General features: G+C 27.4%; 1 protein-coding gene across 14 annotated transcripts in view; it reads right to left on the minus strand.

Moving 5' to 3' along the window:
* Stacl (SH3 and cysteine-rich domain-containing protein) overlaps nucleotides 1–25,618 on the minus strand; it is a 300,394-nt gene that overhangs the window by 272,188 nt on the left and 2,588 nt on the right. For 13 of the 14 annotated variants that reach the window (XM_089228324.1, XM_089228331.1, XM_089228330.1 and 10 more), the window contains exon 2: nucleotides 6,066–6,248. In XM_089228324.1, coding sequence (XP_089084450.1) covers nucleotides 6,066–6,189 — 124 coding nt within the window. In that variant the 5' untranslated portion in view covers nucleotides 6,190–6,248. Of the gene's footprint in view, nucleotides 1–6,065; nucleotides 6,249–13,254; nucleotides 13,356–25,618 lie in introns of all 14 variants that reach the window. The other variant, XM_089228322.1, reaches the window with a different exon arrangement.

Below are 25,618 nucleotides of genomic sequence, written 5' to 3' on the forward strand. Positions count from 1 at the left end.
CTATAAAAATATAATTATTTTATCCCTATTGCTGCTTTTACGGTTTTTTCTTTTTAGAAAGAGAAAGAGAACGACAAGTTGCCAAGGATATGAAAAATTAATGTAAACGCTTAACTTATCGAATACCGACTTTGTTTTGAACACAGCATTTATTGTGAAAAATTCTAGAGATTTGCAATTCTATAGCAAGTATGATTAAACATTATTCAGTGTAAACTAGATTTGTTTAAAGAAGATGCAATAAAAACACACAAATTATAAAAAACATTTACGAGCAACATTTTAGGCGGTACAACAAATAATTCTTCTGTGATATATGAACATTATTTTTTCAATTATATGTCCATGCGTGATAAAGCTGGAATATGATAATTATTTCTAAAAAATTATAAGAGATATATAGATATCACACAAATACAGTCATTGTAAATTTAAGAGCACATTATTATCTATTACTGAATATTCGTAAATTACTTAATTTGTAATATATTATTAATTATATAGCAAATCCTATTTAGCAAAATCTATATTTATTATTATTAAAGCTCAGTATATAATAAGGCATCTACACGAAATTAGATTGAATATAATAATGCAAATAAAATCCTTTTTTTAATTTATGACAATCCTCTGTTTCAATTTTCCCCTTCAACGTCGCAATTTTTCTATTACAACGAAAAATATTATAAAGTTGTTTTTTGTTCGGGAGAGAAGGATTTGTGGCTTCATCGTTTTTATCCACGAGATAAATTTGTTGAAATAAGAATATGTTCGACTTTTCCATGGCTTAATCTCGTCACACGTGCACAACCTATGCTTATGATTCATAAATATATAATAAGTATAATATTGTTCATAGATGACTATCTTGAGACCTGAGAACGTTAAATGGCTTGATATATATATTATATAATATAAATATAGATACATTTTAATATTTATATACATCTGTGGTTGCTCTATAATTTTTATCACGCCGCTGCACCGGATATTCGACATTTTCATTTACACGACTTAATTCTTCGCGCTGAAATGTTGATCAAAACTTCTATTAGCTTCGCGCCACTATATGCACAGTCTATGGTGTTTTATATCCTACGACATATTATTACGGGTAGACGTCGTCCCAGAGGACTAACGGATATTTTTATGTGACAGTGTGTTTCCGGCTTCCGGAATTGCTGTACATAATGGTTTTTCCCATCCGCCGCTGATTGTGTACCACACTGCCGCTGTGAACAAATTTGTTTTATTGTTCTCTGTTTTATTTATAAAGTGTTGTCGATATCAACTTGTAGTTTAAAAAGAAGAACGAACAACTCTGTTTTGTAATATATATATGACTGTTGGTGCATATATTTATACCTGTACTTGCATACTTATTATAGTATGTATACTCACTATACTCTCGATATGTATGTGGGTGATGTATACAAGATTTATTCACGATAAAATGCTTCTTAAATAATGTTTAAAACATGACTTTACGAAACGGATCGGCAAAGTGTATTATGATATTTAATATTTTTTTTTATCTTGCACTCGCTCCGGTCACATGAATAAAAAATTTTGACTACTACAAAATATACATGCAATGAGAATATTAGGTACAACAAAATTATTAGTTTCGTTACATTACACATTTACCCAATAGTTTATACTTTCCAGCTCTTACTTTTATTTCTCAAATTGTAATCTTATTTTTTAAACTCTAGTATAGTGTTCGTGTTTCAGATAATGTCAAGTCATATATTTTAGTTCAATGCTTTACAAATCACAACCGTTCGAATTTCAGTAAACTTTTGAACAATAAACAATTTATTAAGTATACTATAACACTGTATACGATATTCTTAATTTTTAATGAAAGGAAATTGAAAACAATTATTTTCTATTTGTTTTAAAATTACTAAAATTTAAATACTTATTTATATAAAGTAACTTAAAACATTTTACCATCATCATTTGTAGTGAAAAAAAAACTGAAAAAATTATTATCCATTACAATACTGCATAGATTAATGTTGAAAATTCGGATTATTTAATTTACATTTTTGAATTCCTAAAATTTAGTTACAGAATAATGCTTTATTTAAAATGTTTTATAATTACTTTAATGTAAATACATATAGTATAATGGCGGATAGTCATATAGGGCTATATTATCCAGATTTTATGTTTGTTCTCACATCATGCTACGACGTCAGCACTATCATGTCATTAAATTGCAATACATATAATTAATTATTATATATTAAAAGGCCCTTTGATTAATTCAGGACGTTATTTGTTTGAAGCACTCTTTCAACACTGTACTCGATGAAATGAATACATTGTGATCGACTTCTATCTAAAATGTGATTTGATTATTATTATTCTTTTTGGAAATTGTTTTATCAAAATTGTATTATGATCTAACGGAATGAAATTGTATTAACTATTGATAATAATATCATAATTCACTTTAATGAATACTTATATATGATAATAATGGTGTACTTATTTTTTGTTTTCATTATTCGCTATGAATTTCAATTATTAACTACCCATGAATTACTATTATATTGGCAATAACAATTTAAGAATAGTTCATAGAATAGAAAAAATCATGAATTATTGTACAGTATGGAAAATTACAACATTAAAAAAAATTTCTGACTCCACAATCTTTCATTTAAGCAAACCAAGTTTAAACATAGCTATGGATTATGAATTATATAAAAAATGATAGCTAAATAATTTAATGTATGTATAGATACTTGTTTATGTATTCTGAAATACGAGTATATTGTTTGACACGCTTCTCTGAAATATTTTTAAGTAGAAGAATATTAAAGATTAATAATGCATTTACTTACAAATAACATAAAATGGAAAAAATCTTTAGATTGTCTATAATACTAGGTAATACGTCATTTTTATAGTATCCATTTATACATCATTATAATTAAATTTAAATTAACAAATTGTGAAAAATGAGGAGGATAAGTAAGATGTAACTTAAGTGCGATAACATTGAAAGATTTGATTTTACTTAATGGTTACTTCATAAAATATTCATAATTGAACTACCATTAATAAGTTTTCCTCGTGTTTAGATATTATTACTACAAACCATGAATATGGTAGTGAACAATTCATTGTGACCAAAATCTTTTCAAAGATAATAAAATGATTAATAACTTAGTATAATGTATAAACACAATAATTTTTGAAAATAATGTGATAGTAAGCGGCAATTATTTTCTAAAGGACTTAAAACCAAACTATAGTGATTATACTTAAGATTTATGAATTGTTTTATTGATAATTATATATTTTATCTATAATAAATTAATAAATGATAAATTGTATTATTAATTTATTAATATGATACCAAAATAATGTACAACAATTGTATCAATGAAAAGCGAGAAGTACATTTTAGTGGCCATTTTTACTAAGAAGCCCTTGAATTCAATTGCCAGTAATTTTAAATAACTCTTTCAACTCTTACGTAGTACCTACATCATTTTTCTAAAACCAAGATTAGCAATACGGCAAGATTCCTTCACTGCAAACATACGTAATATGTTTGTCTACTATATTAATTATCATTATAGTATTATAGTACCTACGTGTAACACGGCACAGTGTATAGGCAAAATAGGTACATCACTGCGTTCAAGAGGAACATTTAAAAATATTTTCAATTTACTATTACGGCACTTTTCGAACACCTATACATTATTTGTTTGTTTTAAATATTATCCAATGCACGAGTCTTAGTTTTGTGTTGTAGATAAAAATCTACACACTGTCAAAATATTCAATAATAAGTCTATGACACCAAGTCAATTTGTGCGTAAACGCACATTTTAGATAATTCCTTACAATAAATGACCAAGATTATATTATGATGCACTAGAATTGATGGTATCTTATTTTTATCATATAATACTCTTTTCCATACTTATTGAAGTACTTAAATTGTATTAATTAATGATCATATTTTCTGAACGGTATTATATATTGTATTAGATATTTATTTTATGTGAGTAAATATTTTATTAAACTTAGTACCTTTCTTAACATTCTCTTTCACTAGGTAATATTAATTTTACCTTAAGAATATAATTAATTAACTTCATACTTTATTTATCTTTTGCATGTTCTTAAATCCATACAAACTCACCATGCAAGTACCCATATGTATTTAGACATGAAAGTATTATGGAAATACGCATTAAATATACTTAAACACACGTTCAAATACAACGAGTTGCTTCTAATTGGATTATATAATTATACGAGTATAAAATAAATTTAAACAGATGAATATTTATGATAATTTAAAAGGCGTAAATATAACATTTGATTCAACACAAGTAACACCAACCAATGTAAACTTTAAAATCAATATTTAGATATTCTAAATTAATCGTACAATGGAAATGAGATATAATATGATAAGTACGTGGGAAAAATTACGCATATTTATTTTATCAATATTTAATAAATATTATCATATTTCTCGTGCCACATTACATATACAATAATATTCTAAGCAGTATTAAAGTCATAAATGAATGATAAATTAAAGTTTTGTACAAAAGTAATTTTAAAGTAAAAATACAAATTATTTTTTTACTTTAGGCATACCAGTATACTACTACTGAACTTGTACATTAGTTAGGTATATAATCGTTATATTATATTTATTAATTATCGTTTATACATTCACTTAATCGTCAATATACAGTAAATAAAATTATTTACTTGCTTATGAACATACACCATATACCAATATAATTTCCTCACATTTGAGATGAAGTAGATAAAATGCACAAATCAATCAACTGGAGCAAACAGAAAAGTTAATATTTCTTATTCAATAACGACTAAAACCACTTTTTTTATCGAGGTTACGTGTATTTTTCAACTTGATCTCGTCGACCGACGTGAATATTATTTTTTTCCTCCTATAGCTTGTGTTTTGAAAGACACTTGCTTTACCACGCTAATTGGAGTGGTGTGAAAGGGGATCTGAATGTGGAAAAATTGTTCAAGCATCGGACCCCAGGGGATCGTTATTATCAAGCACTCAAATATTTCAGTTGAACGTCACGTATACATAAATAAATGAGCTCCAAAAAAGTATATAAAATACAAGAACAATACAACTTATGTTTCGTACTTCTGTTTATAGAAGCGTCCAGTTTCCTTTAAACCGTGAGAAACTCAACATCTGGTATATATGTAAAGAGTATAGTGTCTTTTAGGGTTTACTAATAAATAAATAGTTAAATACATTCTTAGATCCCGCTTCAAAAATGCATTAAAATGACATATCCTCTGTCATTTGTTATTTTAATCAACTTAGCGTTAATGCTTTAAATAAATTCAAATATTCAGAAATAATGTTTTTTTATTAAAATTAATAACAAAGAAAACGCTAAATATTCACTATAAAGTTCACATGAGTCGAGGGATGTATTTATATGTGGCAATCTAAGTATTACTATTTATTCACTATAAGGTTTATTTTTTGATGGTATACAGTTAGAATATAATCAATATTTAATTATCTATATTTCTTTTATGGTAGTAGTATTTTTAACACTTGATATCATTATGCCCTATTGTACATTACTGTGTCAAATGTTGTTGTATAATAAATTCGTAATCCCTAATTTTCTTATATGAATTACAATTTAAAATATATATATACTATAGTATACTATAATACAAAATTATAAATGCATGTTCTTTATATATTAATATTTAGTGGCATTTGTACGATCATTCAACACATTTATTACCTATGTACTATCATAAAATACATATTACGAGTATATGATATTTTGATATACGTATTTTTATTAACTAAACGAGTCTACAGAGCGGAACTACTGTTAATTGAAATTCGTGGGCGACGCTTTTGTGTTCTACAACCACCAATGGACCAATGTATGTGAAAACAAAAAACACCCAACCAAAAAAATATATATTTTTGAAGGTTTATATATGGTTTATATATATAATATTATATACACATAAAAGCATAACATATAATTTGTTTTCACCTGGGACAGTACGGTGTTGGTCGCAATAGCAACGTTGACCGGACCGCTGCTGTTGACGCTGACGTGTTGCGGGTCGACCGAATGACAGCTGTACGACTTCGTCCGCCGGGAAGATGACATACATGCTTCGAAGCGCAACATGGCGATGGACTCGCAGTCCTGTACTGTTTTAAAGCGATATATCTAGATGATATAAACAAAAAAGAAAAATCATCACATTATTCAATTATTTATCAAAAGAAGAATAATAATGTTATTAAAAAGACGCCATTTTGCGAGTAAGAAGTAATAATGATGATGTACATGTTACTAGCGCCTTTTCCATATCAGCTGTCTCCATGATGGAAAAAATAGGTATATATATACGAGATATAATAGACCTTAAGTTCAAAGCAATCGATACGATATTTACACCTCGAGTCTCTAAAGTATAATATCATATTAGAATACTGTCAATATACTGAAACGACGTTTTTTTTTTTTTTTTTAAGGTCACTGATAACCGTACACTAGTGTGGCTATGGATGTTTAATAATTTATTTTACTTTATACTATACTCGAATATGTTTTTTACCCAAAATTTAGTCATTACTATCAAAACAGCTAAAGCTTACTAATAACATTTATTTATTTTTAATATTTAAAAGAAATTAATTAAATTACTTTCATTAATATATTATTTTATAAAGTATATAATATATTTTGTATTGTAATCTCAAAATATTATATACATAAATAATAGTAGATATACTATAGTAGGTATATAATTGTTCGTACTGAAAACTAATTTTATTTGTTCTATATTTTATTATAACTAATAAGATCAAAAAATAACAGTTTACAATTTCTATATAATTCATCAAAACTACAAAACTAATACTTTTAAAGTTTTGAGTTATTTTCAACTACATTACCTTGAAAAGTTTGATTTTAATCAACAAAAAGAGACTTAACATTACACTCGTATTTACATTAAAATATATTTTTTTAAATAAGTTCAAAAAATATTTTTGAATGACCCCGTTTTTGTTACTTTTAAAAGCCATTGCGTGGGTACCTATTTAATTTTAAAACACATTCTTGTACAAAGAAATGTACACTAATTTTGTTTTGTTACCTTGCAGATAGCTATAACTAATATTTTCATTTAATTAATTATTTCTATTCAATCCTCTCTAATCATTATTATAATGGCAAACCCACATATTATACATCATCACATTTTGGTTGGTAATATAAATTACATTGCATTCATCACATTCCATAATATTTGTATTTACAAGGTATTTTTATTAAAAAGGTACAACTAACTAAAATTACAGGAAAACATTTAGCCATTACGTCACCTGTAACATATTTATTTTTAAATACATTTTCAACACCATTTGTCAACTTTTAAAGGCATTTTAGTAGTAAATTCATCATAATATACAAACATATTTAATAAGATAAAAATATAGTTTTTTTTGTATGTTAAGATGAACATTAATGTTTACACTGACTAGTCTGACTTATAAAAAATTTTAATTCCAACAGAATAGCTGCTGTTATAATTTAACTTCTTCGACATTTAATGCATTTATAATAGTGGCAAGACTCGTGCATAAAAAAGATACATTTCATCGATGCGAAACTGGTGGAATAGTATTGTTTTACTATAATGTTTTATATGTTTATACGAAATTATTTTTAAGAATAAATTATTTACAGCAAAGAATGTCGTTAAACATTTTTTATTTTTCACAGCCTGCACCCGTAAAAAAGTAAATTGCGGGAAATTTACAAACCGCGGTAAACATGATTCATGCAAATTAATATATCCTCTTATTATCCAAGGCCATAAATACAACCAAGTGTAGGTAACATGTTCCCATATTTGCACATATTTACACATACATACGTGCGAAAGTACGGTAGTTGGACTTAATTAGAGAGGAAAGCCATTTGGAGCATGTCGGTATAACAACAACTGTCGGCACAAAACCAGTGGGATTAAGTTAAGTTGTACGAAATTACCATTCTGATTGCCTTTACGTCCTAAAAACGGCTTTTATAACAGAATATTATAATAATATGTACATAATATATTTTAGATGTTTTTGATGGTACGGGAAACTTAATGCTTTTTACATTCCGCTCATTTAACATAATATAATATCTATTTACGAATAATTTTCGTTTAATGACATCGTAATCGGCTTGGACGTCATATGGTCACAAAACAATGCCACCGAATACAATAATAATAATATGACATTTATGGTAGGCGATAGCTGTAAAATAAATAATAAGTGTTGTTTATATTAGGATTTTCAATTAGTTTTGGCCGAAAACCCCGTTTTCGCAAAGATCCTTTAATTTTTTTCTCTCCAAGTGTCTGATATACATGCAACAATGCAATACAGTCGTGTGTTTCGTTAGACCTAAGCGATTTTTATTTTTCTCCACACATACGCCGCCGAGCCGTTCAAGTATGTGTGGTGGTACAGCTACTATTATAAAAGTATAGTATATGCATTATACAATATACATAATAGTATAGGTACCATCATAGCGATGACCGAATCGTATTCAGGCGAATAAAAACTGGGGCGACGGGGAGAATGATAATGGTGCGATAGGTATAATATACTGCGAGGGCCAAGGAGGGAAAAGTAACCGAGGATAATAACATGAAGAAAAAGGAAAAAACAATTCCCGTACAATATGTTGTGTTTCACGTGAGATTGACGTTATCTTTTTTTTTCCTCTCCTCGACTGTATCCGTGGGGGACGTACGAAAAAGAAAAAAACAGCAATAAAAATATAACGCTTACTGCTACACCATTATACGCACGATGTGGAGAATTTTTCGGATCCGAGAGTATACATATGTCATATATATTATGATGCGAATATAATACCCGTATACTATACTGCATAATATATAAACGACATTGTACACATACAATATAAATACAATACAATATAATAACAATATTGAATATACGATACGAAAAATAATTTGAGGAAACGCTGAAGACGGTGGCCGATGATGTCTGCCGTCGGTAATGTGCATGACGACGGCGACCGCGGTAAAGGACTTTTCGTGTCCTTGAGACGGTGACGTTAGAGAAGCCTTTGTGTGCTGGATAACATGATATTTTAACGTACACGCACACACATTATAATGGCATCGTCCTAACCCTTTTTGCAGCACTAAACTCATCGCAACCCGTTTGCATATATTATATATACGTAGGCGAGTACATACATATATCTATATAATATATTTATTATTATTATATGACAAATGTTATAACGGGACCGTTTGCATTAATCATTTTCCGTTTCGCATTCCTATATCGTCTTTTGTGCGCTACGCCGCCGATTCTCGTTTCTCGTTGTTTACTGGGTCAATATTGCGGCGGTGATGATGATGATGATGATGACGACAACAACGACGATGATGATAATAATATTAATAATAATCGTAACATTATACATACTACGCCGTATTGCCGTAAAAACACATATCATATATGTGTGTGTGTGTGTGTGTGTGTACAATGCGTACACATACAACAGCATACGGACAGCCTCAGTATCTATATATGTGTAAAACGATATAATACATACACATTATTATATTACTGTTTGTACGACGTAGATACCGCAACCGTGAGATGCTATACCTAATTAAACGCGACGGGCGGTGGCGGACCTCTGTCGTCTCTATTCAAACGAAGAAGTATAATAATAAACCTAAACGTGCACACGCGACTTCCGGCGGAACAATCGCGGACGATGCCACCACCGCGAATCGAGAGGATTTCGCGAGACACGCGCACTATGATGGCGGCCGACGTATACGTTTTCCAAGCCGACCGCCTATAGAGACACGACACCATACGGTTATAATAATATTATATAATACAATATGATTTATTACATTAATAGCATTATATATCATATTGTACACGTCGTCGGAAATACGGTCGATCGTAACATTTAAAACAGACGTTTAAGCCGATTATTACGGTCGGCCCGATGCGCACGCGAGTCGATATAATAATGTATGTATATGCGTAGAAATCGTGTACGAGGCTTACCGTTTTATACACACAACATGATGACACAGCGTGATTTTTTGTATTTAGTTCTCAATCTATTTCGCACACAACGTTTGTTCGAATTATGATTGTTTTTTGCAATTTTTTGTTTCGCCGACGACACATTTCAACGACGCACGTATATTATCAAAAAATATAATAAAACTGAACCCGTCATTTTTTCTCGGCGGAACATCGTGGAAACATAATTTCGATATTCAGACATATTATTATTATTTATTATTGAATATTTTATAAAAAAAAAAAAACCGCCATTGCTATGTAAATTATTATTTTCGATAGTTTCGCGGTTCAAAGTACACATTTTTGTTATACATTGCAAGAGAAAATATGAAATATTTAAATTAACCATACCCAAGAAAGTGATAAAAAATGCTTCAAAAAGAGACGTATCATATATTGTAGTATTAAAATCGATCTAAAAATTTTGGATAGGGATATTATTAGGTATTTAAATTCGGCGACAAAAAAAAAAAATGATTTCAGAAATAAAATTATTACGGTTTCGTTCAAATTACACAATATGAATTATAGTTTACATGAAATATTGTATTTTGGTATCTTACAAATTGAAACAGACAGTGTCCACTTGACCCAAGTTTTACTTTTGTAAGCAACAATTGTCAAAAAAGACAAGAGATTAGATACTTATTGTAGTCGCCCTTCAAAACGAAATTATACAGGGAAGAGCGTAATTTAATATTATATTGTATACTGACCGCTCTCTCACGATTTATTCTGAACTATTTTCATTGTATACTTAAACAATTTCTCTAAACAAATATAAATTCAAGTAATTGTAGCATTAGTATTATTCTAGAAATAAGTGAATCGAACTTTTGTTAAAATATGAACAAAAAACTTTGAAAACATAAAATATTTTTTGATCATAATAGTGTTATTTGTTGTATATAGGATGCATGTATTGCAAACAAATAATTTTTGATTCATTTCAATAAATTCTAAATCACCACATGCATGATATATTTTCATTCAAATAAAATCGTATTATTTTTACGATACTATTTTGCGGGTCGAAGCGTTATGGGGACAGATTGTATCTCATCGCATCAACTTGAAAATAAATAAACGATCGCATCTTAAGACGCTACAATACGCTGAGTTGAGTAATATTTAGCAATCCAATAGTACATTTTATTCGTGTAAAACTGTTGAAATAAATAAATGAAACTTTTCAAGCACTAACTTTACTGATGACTTAAAAAGGGTTATCAGAGAAAAAACGTAATTCAAAAACCATCATGATACTTTGGCATTAAGAATCTTGAACATAACGTATCATTGAACAAATGAGATATCGCTGGTTAAGTTTTTAAAGGTTTAATGCCGGCAATACTAATATAATTTATATATATTTGTCGAACATTTAAAAATCATTATTTATTATGGTTATAAACAAGTTTTCATTATATTATTTAAGTTTAAATACTTTGATAAAAACAAATAATTCAACAGTAACAAATAAGTAACAACAATATAAAATGTCCAAAGTTGGTATGTTGCAACATGCTTTATAAATTGAAAATGTTTTCTTCGGATATTGACATATTGTATAGACTATATTATTTTTCTTGAGTGGTTATCCAAAAAACAAGCAAAAGTTTAAATTTTCCGAACTTTTATTAATATCAAAATTCATTTTAAATTGTTCGAATGACACTTAAACGGATCTTGATCAAATCTTGGACGTCAGCGTATTTCAATTACAAAGTGTATAAATTCCTTTCAATAAATTTTTGATTGTTCTATTGTTACGAGTGAAAAGTATAATCTCATATCTATAAGTGTATCAAAAATTATTTCTATACGCGAGTACTTTTATGATTTTATTGGCTAGAATGAGATAACGGTCTTTTAAATTGAACATATTATAGATATTTTTTTAAGACAAACTCGTATTTTAAATCGTATACCCTATATTAATCAAAATCCGATAGAGTCCGATTCAACCTCGAGTTACAAAGGTACCCATTTAAAAATAATAATAAACCTACAGGCCAAATATTTTTATAACTTTATAAATAAAATAATACGTCTATATAGACTTGAATGAGAAACGATTTAAATATATTATAAGAATAAATCTTGTCTTCAATCTTGGCCACTTATAGCAACTGGCTGATATCTGTAAGTGATTCAACATTTTCTACATTTTAGTTCGACTTCAAATCCGTGGAACAAATTACACATCAACGTTAAAAATATAATATACATTTTATTAATTTCTAAAGAAAATACGCTTTTTATATTTTCAATACGTTGCTTTAGTAGTTCGTTGAATGACATAGCACCAGATTTGTACGCAAGCACACAAAAGCTTTCCCGACAACATTTGCTAAATCAGCAATCTTTTTCCGATTCCAGAAGATGAATTAGACCCAAGTACTTTTAACTAAAGTGTAAATATAAATTATATACGATATACATTTTATCTTTGAGTTTCTCTGTACAATGGTAAAGTTTGATTTTTCAAGTGGATACTATCTTCTTAGATTCAATAGTCTTGCTTTTCAGTTTATGATATTCTGCTTACATAGCAGAATAAAATATTAATTTTTACACATACGACACATATATAGTATGGTATCCTTAACTTTTAGTATCTAGGTCAAACATGGGTTTGATATTTATCAAACAATTAATTTTAAAAAAAAATTTCACAAGTTTCCCAGAAACTTCAGCACATGGTATATTTAACAACAATATTAATTACGATTAGCATCGAAAAACAACATTTTTTTTTTTCAATATTTTCAAACTAATGAAAGTTAAAGTTTAATTTTTTGCCCCTATCGAGGTAAATTCAAAATTTTAAAAACGCGTATAAGTTAGCTATAAATTTAAACGATAATTAATTATACCTAAAATGTTTTCACACCACACGACCTGCTGTAAATTAATTGACGTAATTTATTGAAAACCTAATTATGCTTAATATTCACAATTATTTGTTATTTTATTATTTCCATATATATATATGCTTCCATTAAAGTTGTAATTAATCAAAAGGCAAAAACCATATACTAATTATATTATGTAGATATTTCCATACACACCAAATATATCTGCCGTAGTTAGGTACTATGGTCAATATCCGTAGCTTCAAAAATGTTTTATTTTTTATGCTAAACACATTTGTTGAACGTAGATGGGCGTTCTGCAAAATGTAAACAGTTAACAATTATTTATTTGTTTCCAAAATTATAACAAAATATCCACTCAAGCGAAAAGTGATAAATATTTAGTCAAATTAAGTGAAAATAAATTTTGTTGTTTATATTACAATTTATAATGTGTATTTAATACATTAAACACTGGGTGGACTGGGTAGGGTCCAGCTCAAATGTATACAATTCATATGAATGAATAACTTCAGTAATGTAATATCATATTTATTCAAAAAAATAACCTAAAATAACTTGATCAATAAGGATATGAAACAAAATAAAAACATTTTGGAAACTAAATTACTTTACTAGGACTCACTATAAAACTATATGAATATATTTTACAAAAAAAGATTTATTTTATTTTAAAAAACTTATTTTTCACAAATATCATGTTTGGTTTAGTCGTTTAGCCTTTAATTGTTATTCAAATAAATTTTTAAACATGTACTAAAACAACATAATACTTCAAATAATCTAATATTTTAAATGTTAATAAAACAATATCTAGTTATTTATTTATTTATTTTCATTTAAAAATAGAAAATTATAGGTACATACATGTAAATTAATATAAATATTTATACTTATTATAATATGGCATTATACATAAATGATTGTCTCCATAAGCTAAATTTGTTGTGAAGACAAGGTTCTTAAAAATATCTCGTATATTTATAAGATGATTTAAGATTATTTTTAATATTATTTTCTTATATCTCTCTAAATTAAACTATAATTGTAGCACAAAATTTTTTTTTTTTTTTTGGTATTAATTTGGACTATGTCTCTAGTAAATATTAATTCAATAATTAATGGCAAATTAGTAGGTAACTCATTCGCTAATAATCATTTTTAAAAACATTTCGAGTCAATAATTTCTCACCTGCTCTTTATTAATCATATCCTCAATAAAAATTAAATATATTAAACATTGAAAAGTAGATATACGTATTTTACTCATAGAATCCTCTAAAAGTAAATTGAGATATTTTATATAATTCATAAAAAATAGAAAATAATTTTAAATTTTAAATGTAAAGTTAACATACGATCTATGGATGAAAAATGTATTATTTTAACATTACAATAAAATTTCCTACTATTTTATTAATTTTTTTTTTCTATGCAGTACACGAACCGATGTACTTAAAAATTTTGCATACACAATTTAATATTTTATTTTAATTATGGTTAAACACAGTATTAAATAATCTACATAAGTAAATACCTTGCTTAATTAAATTAGTTGCTTTACACACCATTGAAATAAACTTTGTACTACAAAAGTATTATCTAATCCACATTAGTTTCACAAACTGAAACTGGCTACATTCAACGAATACATTATATATTATTATTCCTATAGTGAAGTAAACTCAGCTTAATTTGATGAAATAATAAAGCCGTTATAGAACGAGATTAGGTATATCTACATTTTTTTCTCGCAAAATATAACTAATAATATACCTATTAATAAATTATTATTATTAAATTTCTATGGTTTCTTAGCCAATTAATAGTAGTCACAAATACTTTGTCCCAGTTAATATTTCCTGACATCGATTCTACTTCCCTCGAACTAACTTTGCATAATGCGATTTCTCAACACTACTTTGAAACTCGGCTCACATTATACGTCTTTCTATTCTATGTAGTTATCGTATACAAATTACAATACGAACCGCTGATAATTATGCACGCCAGAACAACGTATATACAGCTCAAACAGTTTGTTTTCAAGCTTTTTAATATTATCATAATATCTTATTTCATCACATTTTCATTTGAAATATTCAATCTGATAACTAACAACACTGAACACTGGAAAAAGTTTAACAAGATAACTGTAAATACAACAAATGACAAATCAATACAAGTAAATAATAAGACAACTGCAGTGTTCATTAAAACAGGATTACAAGTGATGAAAAATCTTCAATTCATACTTTTAAAACAGGAAATTAAAGACTTCAAATGTATTTGTTACTTTAAACATGTTTTGGAGAAATTACATTTCGGTATCAAGAACCAGACAAAACAAATTTTTGATTACTGTTTGTGAGTATTATAAATCTAAATTTATATATTAGATAGATTATAATATTTTACACAATTATTTTATATTACATTCAATAGTCTTTGTTCCCAGTTTCTTATATTTTAACTCCCAACACGTACGTTTATTGTTTGGGTATTTTATCATTTAATTTTATAAATATATTTATTATATATTTATTTATAAATAACCGAAAATGTGGACAAAACCTTTTGGGAACTATACTGCCACTCCACTTCGCTCATCTCAACTTCAAACATGGATCTATTATCCAAAATAATTAGATTATTTTTTTTCACATCACTTGTTTCGTAGTGAAGAAACTAATAACAGTACTACACGCAATATAACAAGTTTTGTGTTATTTAGACTTAACTTAAATTTTAAGCAGAGACGTTCGTATACTAATTTTTCTTATATTTTTTGGATTGGGAAGGGCAGTTATGAGGTGGAAAAATATGTGTGCCTCCAGCGGCATTTACACGGCACTGATTTTAAGGTATATTAAATATTAAATCTGCATTAGTTACTCTCTATTCTATGTCAGTTTAAAATAAAATTAATTGTTTTCACTGTTTTTATTAACTATAGTGTTAGTAGTCCACGGAGACAGACATTTTTTCATTTTCATATATTTTACTAAAAACATTTTTAATATAGTGCGAAAATGTTATTTAATGTAACGATATGAATTATTATTATAAATTAAAGCAACAACCCATCTAAGAATATTGTAAAACTTAAAAAGGATATTTAAAACTCAAAAAATCACTTTTGATTATCATTAATTATAATAAATTATGCATTTCTTGTAAAACTATTAAAAACAGTTAAGCAACTGCAATGCGAAAATAATAAACACTGTTATTAGAAATGTCAGTGATTTTGTTTATTCTAAAATATAAAATCTGTGAAAATAGTGATCTTAGATTATGAACAGAAAAAATGCCTCTCCAAAATCTAGATGGTTCTCGACCTTTCAAAAGTTCTACATATGATCCAAAGTGTCAAACACTACATTGCACTGACATTATCGTAAGCGTCTTGTGTTATTTGTACTTATTTTTTTCTTTTAATGTCTTTTTGATTTATTACAATGTCTTAAAAAAAAAACTTGAACATAACTGTCGTGTCAGCTTTGAACCACTGTTTTACTGCTGTATAGTTTGTTTAATGTTATAATAATATTGTTTAGTCTTGCGTCATCCTCGTTAACCACTATTCAATAGTTTGAGCAATTGTTTTATGTTTTCAAATTTCTATTTCGATTGGTTTCGTTTGGTTGTTATAGCCGTGTAATGAAACAGTTTTTCTTCTACCCTTCCACAAAAAAATGAAATAATTCATTTAAATCGAAATAAATGTATTACCTACTAATATAATGACAATTATTAAATATCGTTCCAAACGATTTCCCGAGTCCTCGAGTAGATTATATCGTAGGTATGCTCCGGCGTAGATACGGCCTCAAAAGCGTGCGATTCGTTACGTTTTACGAGTTAGATACAACAGTCTGTATAGGAATACCTCCAATTTAATGGGGCAAGCTGAAATGGAATATTAATAGAAATGTATTTTTAAATCGTCCTCGTTTAATTCGTCATTCGTTCGAGCAATCCAAACACGAGGTTAATAATTTTCCACTACATATCTATATACTGCAGTAAATAATACGCCCGTCGGTCATCGCGATAAAAAGCGTGGTAAAACATTAACCACATCGTATCGGGCGTCTGAAGGGTCAGGACTCCGGCAACCATCGCACGTGACGCACTGCAAATCGCATGGAAACTAATACAACATTATTGTTTTATTTACCGACTGTAGTAGTAGGTACCTATGCAAATATAATATTATATATATATATATATTATAATTATTATCATCGTCGTCGTCGTCGTCGTCGTTGAATACGTGACGGCGGCATCGGTCTAAAAATAAAAACCAGAACATATAAACCTAATTGCAAAACGTACGGTGATTGTATTCAATTGCGCAAATATGATAATTTGCTTAACATTTTTGGGCGCTGGTCCATAACGTCGCCTCCGAGGACTAAGGTGTGTGACACAAGTCGCGAAGGCAAAGCGTGTAACGGGCCTACGCGTAATGGCCAGGCCGCTTATAGTAGACAATCATTATTTGATTGTCGGCCAGATTGACGACCTTTTTTCGCCGCCGAAACGGTTTGGACTGCCGCCCTACATACGAAATATATCATAATAATATACGCGAAGCTTTATAATGTCTACAAAAGTTTGGATATTCACTCGAATATCATAGGGCTACGAAATAAACTGTTTAGAGGGAAAATTATTCGTTTCGATTAGGTAATTGAGTTAAGCCCGCCGAAGAGGCATTCAATAACAACAATGTTTTCAAGTGGATAATAATATTTTAATATTGTATAAGATACTAGTTAAATATAATACAATAGGAAGAAGATAGAAAAAAAATTTGAATTTATAAACTGCATAATATAATATATACGAATAGAATCTACCTTAAAGTAATACGTCGCAACATCATAATAATGCTCTTTAAAATTTTAGAGATCTCTTGCATTTTCAGCTACAGGATGTCATGTTTAAAACTAACTTAAACAACAACCGTTTGTTGGTGCTTTAACAACTTCAATCAGAGTTGTGTTAGTTCATAACTAGGAAACAAGCTTGCACAAATAAATTGACTTTATAATATATCGTTTCCCACAAACGCACTATAGTACTATACGGTAATTAATAAAGAGTCACCCTATCCCAGTGGTTTGAACAAAATTTAAGGTAAATTTCGATTAAGTATTTGTTAGTGGAAAATCGGTACTTAAAAAAGGTAATTGTTATAAAAAAAAATGTATATATATTATACTTTTATTATAGCGAATTCTTATCAAGAAAAAATCTGATAAACCGATCATTAATCATGTTCATATATGCATGGTTAAAATGTTTTTATTATTACATAATATAGTATATTGTTATTAGATGCTCAATAAAACGTAAGCAAATTCATAAAATGTTGGATATGTTCCAAGTTTTATATACAAGAGCAATATTGGTTCCATAAAATTAAGCAACCCTTCTCTTATAATATGATTCCAGTATATTATATAGAATTTATTATAATGTATATAAAATTAAAATAAAAATTCTCATTTTTAGTGACAAATATAAATTACCAATATAAATGTATAGTTCAAAAAATGAATAAATAAACCACAATATTTACCTACAAAAACTTAACATCTATAATATTATTTATATTAATTTAATTTACCTTTATGAAGTAATAGACATTCATAAAATCACATAAATATAATCAAATACTGTTCTTTACTATTGCAATACATTTAAAACATCTTAAATTATTTCTAGACAATTAATAGGTGAGAAAAATGTGAATTATGCATTATTTTAATTGTTATAATATAATATCTGCAACGCCTTATATACCTATTAAAAACAAAACATTATACGAGTACCTATTTAATTAATACTTACATTTTTTCAGACATATTTTCATGTCGTTATTATTCACATTATTTATCATGTATAATACTTTATTGAATTTAAATTTATACATTTTAAAGATTTTGTATAATTTTCAACAGTTGAAATCGATTGCAATAAAATATATCCAACAAAAAATGACTAAACGCAAGTAGGTAACCTACATTTGATAACACAAACAAAACAAATAAATATTTGATAAACCGCATCAAAAATTTTAAAGTAAACACAATATACCTATGTATCTTTCAAATAAATAAACTGTGCAAATTACTTTTTAAAATTTTAAGTAAATAAATTATACAAGATCTTGTAAACTCTAAATATTTTTTTCAAAAAAATTATTATTACAGTGAAGGTTATGCAATCAATTTATAGAAGCTGCTTCGCCCTGTTATTATCTTTTTTTAATAATTCAAGTTACGTCACAAATAGTTTATTATGTAAGCATTTTTCAAACGTGGGTTGGATTTCTTTTTAAATGAAATTTAATAACATCGAGAGTGAAAAAATTTACATATAATTAAATAAACTGATCCTTCGACATTGAACCGGAAGGAATTGACTATATATTAAAATTTACTGCAAACGTTGGGTTTTTTTTTACACCATATATAAACAAATAATGGACACAAAAATAATGAATAAGTCATCTGTATATTTTAATAAATACTGTAAATGTTAACTGATACACTACCAAGTACCAAAAGCTCAAACCATATTTTAATACTAACTGTATTATTTATAATTGATAATGTGTGCATTTTGATAACCTTACATTTTTGCTTAAAAATAACTAGATATTTATTGATAAATTATTCGGTAATTTTTTATCATTGAAAAAACAAACTATAAAATAATAAAATGTAACAATGAATGGAAATTTAAATGTGTTCAAAATGATAAACAATTATTTTACATAAAGTCCTTAGCCATAATAAGATACAAATTCTGGAAACATGCAAACTAAATTAAGTGAAGAGTACCATCAATTTAACTTTCTCAACAATTCTTAATAAGTATCTCTAGGAAAATTGAAAATTTCATCAACAGACTCCACATGGACATGCGACAATCACTATAGCATGAAGAACTCCCAATCTACATCAGTCAGCAAACTTAATAGTCAAACATATTTTAACTAAATGCCACACCATGATTTCTAGCATCCCACCCTAATCAACACCGAATTGTTAATCTATAAGAATTTTAAACTTACCCCAAAGTTATCTAAAAAGCTTATAATTAGGGCTGGGATTTTAATGCCCTAAAAACCCCCGAAAAATGTCCTAAAAAAAATGCTTTTATGATCTAAAAACTCTAAATAATGCCCTAAAAAAACCCGAAAATGCCCTTAAAAAATTGCTTTTATGAACTAAAATTTTTTTTTATTTTTAATAAAGTAATAAAACGGTGTTAACCACGACAAAACTCGTACTGAACGTCGAACGATATCATCGGACGTCGATTTTACCGATTTAAGATTATTTAACAGGAAATGCGGGTAGAGGTTACTCGATAATACTCCGATAATGGCGACAAACCGATAATATAATACGAATTACGAGTACCTACTTATAATCTGTTATATTTATTTAAAAACCATGTTGGTGTAAAAATCTTAAAATAAAATTTCAAATTCATGCACTTGGTTTCCAAAAACTCAAAAAATGCTCCAAAAACTCTAAAATGCCCTAAAAAATTAAGAAAATGACCTAAAAACTAAAAAATGCCAAAAAATGCAAAATAAACTTTCTTATTCTTATTCAAATGTACATAAAACAAATTTGTGACAAGATGAGCATTGCACAGTAAGCTTTGAAAAACAATGCTAAGTGCATCGAAATCCCAGCCCTACTTATAATACATATAAATCAGACCATATTTGTAATTGTGATATACTTATTAGGGTTGTAATTAAAAATCCAATGGCCACAAATTATTTTATTTAAATAAGGTAAGGTGGTTTCTTAGTGAGCAGATATATTCATAATATCACATATTCCGTTAATAAAATCTTCACGATATATGATTATACAAATATTAAGTTATTTTTCACTCTAAAATTTGGAGTAATGAATAACTTATTATCATATACCTACACTTTTAAAATTATAATTATAAATGTATGAAAATATAACTTCCTTCTACTCTTTTGAAATAATAATGTTGATTATAGACTAACTCCTGAATATCTTTACAGTTATTCATAATATAAAAATACCTACCTTAAATAAATAATACTTAGATTCAAGAATTTTACAATTTCAGCGTTTACATTTTTAAAAAGTAGTCATTTGTCACACGCAAATTGCACAAATAATGACATTTATATCTCTCGAATATTTAAATGTTGATATTCATTTCCTCTGGGTAATATTTCCATAATTTCCAATTTTGTTTCAGAATAATTTTATAATAATTCTTATAATTCCGTGTACTAGTATACGTACATATATGCATCATAGCGTGTAAGACAATACTATACTGATATTTCAACTGAAAAGAAATTTAAAAAAAAAAAAGTTAAACTTAAGTTCATTTGTATAGGTATGGAATTTAATGTAATTTATACAATTAGAACAAAACCCATTTCAAGTATAAATATCATTTAAACAAAAGTATCACAAGTTTTCATGTTACAATATGTGATCAAAAATCTATAATATTTCAAAAATCTAATTTTCTGCAAAGGGAAAAAAATTATAATAATTTGGGAAACCGTTTTAAAATAAAAACATAATATTGACGAAAAATGCAGTAGACACAAAGTGATTATAAATTTTTAATTTTTATTAGAAATACACTTAACACGTTTTAAATTTTCTAAAACGACTGTGTTTCAATTTTAAATGTACTAGTCTATTTGCACGTAAGCAAACAAAGATACTAAGTGTAATTTTATATTTGTCTCATTAATGTTAGTGGTATTATTTCAGCATCTGCACTACAATGTAGAATACTGAAGTTTTCTAAGCCCAGATAAACCCTCAACAAATCACAATACATAATGTTGTATCTTATTTATTCTTTTGACGTAAAAATTCCATATTTATGAAACAACAGTGTACTTCATTAATTCTTCTCGGATAGACAATTAGGTATATTTAATGCACATAAAAAAATAAATTCAAACATACAGTATTATTTTAAATCTATACCAAAACTTGTTCTTTTTGAAATAAGCTCGTGCTACAATTTTTTAACTTAATACTTAAAAATTGATTACCTATTATTATCATATTATTCATTTGGTTAGAAGTTTTAAAAATAGGTATATTCTTCAAGAAAATGAAACTCTAGAAAAAGGAAATCTTCTATAGACACGAAACCAACTTTATAATAACATACTTTCGTAATTTACAGTTTGTCTTATAGAAAAAAAAAACGTAATAAGCTGTTTAATTATTAAACACATATTACTCGAATTTACTAAGTCGTATTATGCAAACTCTTGCAGACGAACACTAAAAATGAATTTGGATTTATTTTGATCCATTTAAGACTACATGTCAGTTTTAAAACAAAACGTAATACAAACGTATTATTTTTATTTTTCATTAACTAATTAACAGGACGATTATTGTTTCTGTCATAAAATAAAATTTTGAATGCACTGTAAAATTTAAAAACATATTTTGCTTCACTCATAAATTTCTATTGAAATAATAAAAAAATAGTTAATGTACAATTCAAATCTATATATTTATATATATAAATTTATTTATTTATCATTATCTACAGACAAATAGCGCATAAATATAATAAATCGCAAGTGCAAAATATTATTTTGACGTTGAAAATGATAATAATTATTTGAGAATGCAAAAACCGTGTCGAATCAACAGGTTAACAACTGTTACCTTGCAATAAATATATATGTGATTGCTCACATAGTTCAACAACGATTTATAGTTTCCACCGATCGAAATGTAATGTTACTATGTTTTATATTATTATTTCTACTTGTTAAAAACTGTTGAAACTTTTAAAACCTGTCAGAATAGTATTTTTGAAAATCTTATCGATAATGCTAATATGACATTATAATAAATTGTTCTATTTTATAAATGTGTAATCCAAATAACAACTTTTTGATTAATTAAAATATATCATATACCTACTATATACTATATACATTATACCTAACATATTACGTTTATAAGAATTAAATTCGCATTGATATTATACTGCAATTATGTGATCAGTGCCTGGATTTTAGAGGTTAAACTTAAAACAAGAAAATTTCAAAATAAACCCCTATTTAGAGCCATTATATAATATCCTAATTACATCGCAGACGAGATAACTATATACTAACTGAAGCTAAACTCCTTCCAGTCTATAACATACTGCATAAAACCCTAACCGGGGACAAAATAAAAATCCTAAAGACTATATGTCTACAATTCTTATCACTACGATGTCATTTCTATCAGTTACAAATTTTTATTAATAAATATAAATTATATATTTATGTCCACAAAATCGGTCAAAGAGACATTTCCGCATTGGCATCTTTCTACAAACCTCACCGATTAAACTAAACAAGCTCATTAGACTATCTTTACTGAAATATCTACACTTCGTCAAACGACTGTTTAGGTAGGTGTAGTAGGTACCACTCGTGGCCGAAAATCTACACGATAATATTAAAATATCCGTATTTAAGTAATTAAATACATCAAACGTATTAATAACCGTAAAATTGAAAATAATCGCCGTCAGTGTAAAATGTTGGCAGGTCACGCCGGCATGTTGCCGATGATTCACACGAGTTTAAATGATACATCAGTGTTTGAGATTTAAAAACATTTATGTATATATTTTATAAGAGAGTAGTGTATGTCACAAAAATGATAATAAAAAAAAATAATAATAATAATGTTCTAAACCATTTTGTATTTTTTGTTGTGACATCGCAATAATAAAATTACCAACAGATTAATCGTCAACTAATACAATATATATATTATAATATCATGTTAACTAAAGACCTTTGCTGTCGAGTTTGATTTGCGGTCAATAAAAAAATAATACAATATGAATAAGTGCAAAAAAAAGGAAAATCAATAATGAGATGAATAATTTTACATAAAAAATATTTAATTTTCATTTATTTTTACACAGAAAAATGAAAATGTGATGGTGCAATTGTATAAAAATACTTAAAAAGATTTATTTTTGCAGAAACAAGTAATGCCCATTTCTTTGTATTTAAAAACTCCAACTTTTTATACTTCTATTAATTCTAAAACTACGAAGTATTATTAAATTGTATAGGACATATTATAAAATTATACAAAATTATATACATTACACACAAATCCTAATACAGGTATATATAAATAGATTATAATAGATTACAAAAATACATGATGTTATCTCTTTTTTTAACAAACGGTTCTTTAAATTAATTTATTTCGAAGGCTTTTGAGTATTAATTTGATTAATCAACAATTCATATAATTGTATTAAACATGATTATAAAAGGAACTCGTTAACTTTATTATATTTTCTGCTATTTACCAAAGATAAATTGTGGAGTTCAAGCTTTTGATCCAATTTGGTATCGTATATAAATGCTGAAACTTTGAAGTCCAGTGGTACGATAAAAACATATTTTATCAAGAATCCCATAAGAAAGCTAAGCCACAATAAAAAATAAAAAATTGAACAAATAAAAACAATGATATTATTATGTGAATAATAATAATATTATACTTAATAGCAACGATTTTAAGTCCTGAGTTTCAATATTGAGCTAACATATTGTATAAATTAAATACATTTTCTACGTTGCTATTTGGTTTTTCATTTTTATAACTTGTTTAAATTATGAAATTATTTGTAATAAGTAACGAGAGCTTAACAAATATAGTCATCCCAAGTTCATAAATATGCCACCGCTGTGGTCACTGATCAAACAACGTATATGAATTTTACAGATTAGTGAAACAGTGAGGCGGAACAGTTCATATTTTTCATACTTAATTCTGTTTTCAAGAAAATTTTAACTATATACTCGTACACATAATAACGAACGTAAAACTTATGTAATTTGTTTAGTAAATTGGTATGTCGAAAGCTGTTATATTATTAGTTATTCGTACGGTAAAGGTGTTAATCTCTTTGAGACTGACACAGGTTCCATGTGTAATTTTTTTTTTGTTTATCTAACGAGCTTAGAACCATAAACGTACCAGGTTCAAATCGCTATCGGCTCGAGGCCAAACATCTTAGTACCTACCCACCGAGTGAAATGGTCCAGGAACTATGGACGGTCTGATCCTACTCATTTGAGCTTACTTTATTTTTTGTAGTCCATAGAATCGAGTCTCCTGAATACAATAAAAACTGAATACAATAAAAACTGAATACAATAAAAACTTTCCTCGGGAGGAAATTAAATAAAATCGATCGATTTTAGCGCATCTGCCACCAATACCATATGATTCTAAATTATGTAAATATTTCACATATAAATCAGCAGATAATAATTCGGACTCAAACACATAAGAAAAAATTGTAATTTATGAAACCGGTCTGCACTTAAATAGACGTTAAAAACATAAAGTGAACTAAAATAGTTTAAGTCAAACAAACGGTATAGCTTCTGGATTAACATAAAAAATAATGATACATAGCGTACTTGCGTTAAAAATTGTGATTTTTCATCCCGGTT

The sequence above is a fragment of the Diuraphis noxia genome, unplaced genomic scaffold (assembly GCF_037042655.1).
Source record: "Diuraphis noxia isolate RWA-SAM2 unplaced genomic scaffold, SU_Dnox_SAM2 contig0005, whole genome shotgun sequence".
NCBI classification, from domain to species: domain Eukaryota; kingdom Metazoa; phylum Arthropoda; class Insecta; order Hemiptera; family Aphididae; genus Diuraphis; species Diuraphis noxia.